The 5,069-nt window shown below is 43.5% G+C and overlaps 1 protein-coding gene across 2 annotated transcripts in view; it reads left to right on the top strand.

Moving 5' to 3' along the window:
* Positions 1–4,771, top strand: part of sos1 (son of sevenless homolog 1 (Drosophila)) — a 34,033-nt gene extending 29,262 nt beyond the window's left edge. Inside the window, exons 19-24 of one of the 2 annotated variants that reach the window (XM_043252955.1) lie at positions 445–617; positions 803–919; positions 1,491–1,764; positions 3,004–3,048; positions 3,568–3,686; positions 4,137–4,771. In XM_043252955.1, coding sequence (XP_043108890.1) covers positions 445–617; positions 803–919; positions 1,491–1,764; positions 3,004–3,048; positions 3,568–3,686; positions 4,137–4,499 — 1,091 coding nt within the window. In that variant the 3' untranslated portion in view covers positions 4,500–4,771. The remainder of the gene's footprint in view (positions 1–444; positions 618–802; positions 920–1,490; positions 1,765–3,003; positions 3,049–3,567; positions 3,687–4,136) is intronic. The other variant, XM_043252956.1, reaches the window with a different exon arrangement.
* Positions 4,772–5,069: the final 298 nt, after the last annotated feature.

Genomic DNA, 5,069 nt, shown 5'->3' with positions numbered 1-5,069 from the left:
TTTTTTATACATATATTTATACATATATTTTATTTATACAATCTTGCATTTCATCTTAGTCATGAGGACTTTCGTCCTCAAAATTGTGAATTTATATTGCCATTTTATCTAGTATTTCTAAATTTGCAAATCACAATAGTATTTATTTTTTTTTGGCTAATATCACTTTTTCTTAAAATTATACATTTTTGTCTTACAATTTTGTGTTTATCTCGCAGTTCTGGTTTTTCTAAATTCAGGTTTCTTTATTTCCATCTTGGAATAAAAGAAAATAATAATAATTGTAACCTTTTTTTTACAGTTCAGACTTCTGATAAATAAAATAAAAAAAAGTCCTAGTGTGTGAGGCATAATCTCAAAGTCTGAACCGTGAGATAAAAAGCTATTTTATTCCCGCTTTGGGTTCTGGTGGGGCTTTGATTGCTCAATCTGCTCAATTTTCAGGGATTTATTTAACAAATATTCTGAAAACTGAGGAGGGAAATCCAGACTTCCTGAAGAGACACGGCAAGGAACTGATCAACTTCAGCAAACGGCGGAAAGTGGCGGAAATAACGGGAGAAATCCAGCAGTACCAGAACCAGCCGTACTGCCTGCGTGTGGAGAACGACATCCGGGTCAGAAACACACCTCGGCTTCATTCACACCAATCACATAAAAGAAACGAATGATTAATGCGTCCTCAAGGACTCGTTCCGTTGATAGAAAACGAGCTTGAAAACATCGTGTTCTTTACTTCCTGTTGATCTGTGAAAGCTGAAGACTGAAATGAAATGACCGTCTCGTTCTGTTGACGCTGCAGAAGTTCTTTGAGAACCTGAACCCAATGGAGGACATGACGGAGAAGGAGTTCGCCGACTATCTGTTCAACAAATCTCTGGAGATCGAGCCGCGCAACGCCCGCACGCTCCCTCGATTCGTAAGCCTGCCTCGCGCCGAACACACACACACACACACACACACACGTCTGATTACACAACACACACCCGAGCCAGCTGACCTCGCCGCTAAACCCTGGAGCGCTCGAGACCAGGACCAGAAGACATGCTTTCCAAGCGGAGCACGGGTTCTGTTGTGTAACGGAGCGTCACGCTGTTCACACACATCTCTGCCGTAATAAGAAAGCTGCTCTTTTTTAACACGTTTGCATGATTTACACAATCTAGAACTCTCAGTAATATATATACAGATACATAATTAAAATAGAAGAAAGTATTGCTAATTGGTTTCCATAATTCTAAAATCTTAAAAAGTTCATTTTAAATTTATTATAAATTAAATAACATGATTTTTGTAGTTGTTCATTTAAATTTTCTTTACACTCACAGATAGTAAGTTCTACACAATAAAATTGATTTATTTGATAAAATGTCAGACTTTATTGCATGTAAACTATTGTATGAGTGTATTTATTTCAAGTGTTTTTTGTCACGTGTTTCAGACGCTGATGTATGACAGTCCTTTCTTCTCGTTTCGTCTTTGTCTCTCAGCCGAAGAAGTACAGCTGTCCTCTGAAGTCTCCGGGTGTTCGCCCGTCCTCCGTCCGCCCGGGAACCATGCGGCACCCGACGCCGCTGCAGAACGAGCCTCGGAAGATCAGCTACAGCCGAATCCCGGACAGCGAGACGGAGAGCAGCGCCGCTTCAGCCCCCAACTCCCCCAGAACCCCCCTGACTCCTCCACCCGCCTCCACCGCCTCCAGCTCCACCGAGATCTGCAGCGTGTTCGACTCCCCACAGCCTCCCTCCAGCCCCTTCCACTCCAGTACGACACACACACACACACACACACACACACAGACACACACACACACACACACACACACACACACAGACACACACACACACACACACACACACACACAGACACACACACACAGACAGACACACACACACACACACACACACACAGAGACAGACACACACACAGACAGACACACACACACACACACACACACACACACACAGACAGACACACACACACACACACACACACACACACACACACACACAGACACAGAGACAGACACACATACAGACACACAGACACGGACACTCTCACACACACACAGAGACAGACACAGACACAGAGACACAGACACAGAGACACACACACACACATACAGACACACAGACACGGACACTCTCACTCACACACACACACACACACACACTCGCACAGACACACGCACTCACGCACACACACACACACACACACACGCACACACACACACACACACACACACACACACACACACACACACACACACTCGCACGCACACACACACACACACTCACTCGCACGCACACACACACTCACACACACACACACTCTCACACAGACAATTCTGAAAGTCTCTTCTTATCAGGGCTGCATTTAATTGATTAAAAATACAGTAAAATTGTAAAATATTATTAGAGTGAATGTGTGTTAAAGTGACATTTATTTCTGTATTCTCAGCATCATTCCTCCAGTCTTCAGCGTCACATGATCTTCAGAAATCAGAATAATACACTGATTTACTGTGAAACACACGTCTGATTATTATCAGTGTAGAACACAGCTGAGCTCAATGTTTTTGTGGAAACCGTGATGTATTTTATTTCTCAGGATTCACAGGTGAATAGAAATAACAGAAATCTTTTGTATCTTTAGGAGTAGAGCATGCAGTTGATGACATCATGAACCGTGATAAAACATGAATTAATGAACAATTAGTCCTTTGAAACAACAATCGTGATAATAATCAGAGATGTTAATATCAGTGTATTGTTCTGATTTCTGAGCAACGAAGCTGAAAACACAGAAATAAATCACACTTTAACACACATTCAGAGAAAACTTGAAATGATAATATTTCACCTTTTTGGTGTATTTCTCATCAGATGAATGTAGTCTTCTTGTTCTTGCTCCTAACCCTGAGAGCGGTCTGAAGGGTGTCAGTGTAGCAGGCCTGTGGTCAGTCGGTCATCTTCTCTTGTGTTTCTCTCTGCTTCCTGACAGACAGTGACTCTATATTCGCTCCGGTGTCTCTGCCTCACGGCCCACGTTAGTATCCCGCGCCTCGCTCTTCACCCATGAGTCTGTGCCGTGTGTCTGTCTCCTCGGACGCATGCTCTGTGTTCATCGTGTGACGTGTTTCAGACAGAAACACTCCTCTTCTACCCTAAATATATCAAAACTTCTTCTTTGATCAGTAACATGCATTAAGAGCTTCATCTGAGCAACTTTAAAGGAGACTTCCTCAGTGTTTAGCTTGTTTTGCTGGCTCAGATCCTAGATTAGTTGTGTTTTTATTCTTCAGGTCTGGTCAGAAGTGAGTTTTAAGGAAGGTTTTGGAGATGAAGAGAGAGAGGTTTAGCTTCTGTTTCTGATTTTGACCAGATATGTTCAGAGATCTTGATTATTATTTTATTTTTTTGTGAAACGCTGCAAGAATTTTAATGTTTTTGTGTGTGAGAAATGACCGTCTCGTATATCTAGAGTAATAAAAATATTAAAAAGTGGAGTGTGAGGAGATGTGTGTTGACACCAGCGTGTGTGTGTGTGTGTGTGTGTGTGTCTCAGGGTCTTCTTCAGTGTCGTCGATGATGAGTTTCCTGAGGAACGACGAGCCTCCGGTTCCTCCTCCCATCCCTCCTCGCCGCCGGCCTGAGTCTGCTCCCGCCGAGTCCTCGCCCTCCAAGGTGCTCCACCAGACCTTCAGAAGAACATCAGCACTCATCACACACACACACACATATATATATATACAGACAGACAGACAGACACACACATGTACGTAATTTATAAAGTACATTTATATAAACTGTTGTAAAGGCCTTAGAATAGATTTAAAATTAATTCTGCCCCGGAATAATACAAAAAAATACAAAAAAAATAAGGAAGAATTATGAGAAGTCATAATTATCCTTTTTGTATTTTATTTCCTATGGACAAAAAAAAGAATTAATAAAAAAATAGAGATACAAAATACATGTAATGTTTTATTCGGTGTAAAAAACCCACTTTAGCTGTGGAAGGTTTTCATCACAGCTTTTTGCTCCCTCAGACTCCAGCTTTTATGTGGAAATCCCAATTTTTAGTACGTTTGTGAACACGAGTAAGAGCTGATGTGAGAGTTTTCTGTGTTTCAGATGATGTCGAAGCACCTGGACAGTCCTCCGGCGATCCCTCCCCGTCAGCCCACCTCCAAGGTGTACTCCCCCCGTTACTCTCTGACGGAGCCGCCCGACAGCCCGCCCACCCTGCCGCCGCGGGAGCCGGTGCGGACGCCGGACGTCTTCTCCAGCTCCCCGCTGCACCTCCAGCCTCCTCCTCAGGGCCGCCGCTCCGAGCCCAGCCAGGCCTTCTTCCCTCCGCAGACGCCCGGGCCGCCCGTCCCGCCCCGACACAGCACCTCGCAGTCGCCCATCCCCAAGCTCCCGCCCAAGACCTACAAGAGAGAGTCGGTGCACCGCGACGGGCCGCCGCTCCTGGAGAACGTGAACCCCTCGTAGAGACGGTGCCGAGACGAAGAGAAGACAGACGAAAGCAACATGTGCCCTTAAAGGGACGGTTCAGCCCAGAAGAGTCTAGTCACCCTCGAGCTGTTCCAGACCTCTACCAGTCTCCTTCTGCTGCTCCACGCAGGAAATACATTCTGAAGAATGATGGCAGCCAAACAGCTGACGGCACCCATAGACCTCCATAGTATCGATTGCCCATATAATGGAAATTAAGGGGAACGGGAATTTTTACCAACATTCTTAAAAGTAATTAGAAGACACTTAAACAAAAAAAAAAAAAAAAAAAAAAAACCTCCAAAAAAGATATTTTTAGAATGTTGGTAGCCAAAACAGCTGACGGCACCCATAGACATCCATAGTATTGATTAATGGAAATCAAGGGGAACTGAAATTTTTACCAACATTCCTAAAAATAATTAGAAGACACTTAGAAAACCCTCAAAACATATATTTTTAGAATGATGGTAACCAAACAGCTGACGGCACCCATAGACTTCCACAGTATTGATTAATGGAAATCAAGGCAAACTGAAATTTTTACCAACATTCCTAAAAATAATT

This window comes from Puntigrus tetrazona, chromosome 11 (genome assembly GCF_018831695.1).
Source record: "Puntigrus tetrazona isolate hp1 chromosome 11, ASM1883169v1, whole genome shotgun sequence".
NCBI lineage: Eukaryota > Metazoa > Chordata > Actinopteri > Cypriniformes > Cyprinidae > Puntigrus > Puntigrus tetrazona.
This window is presented reverse-complemented; position numbering and strand designations above follow the sequence as displayed.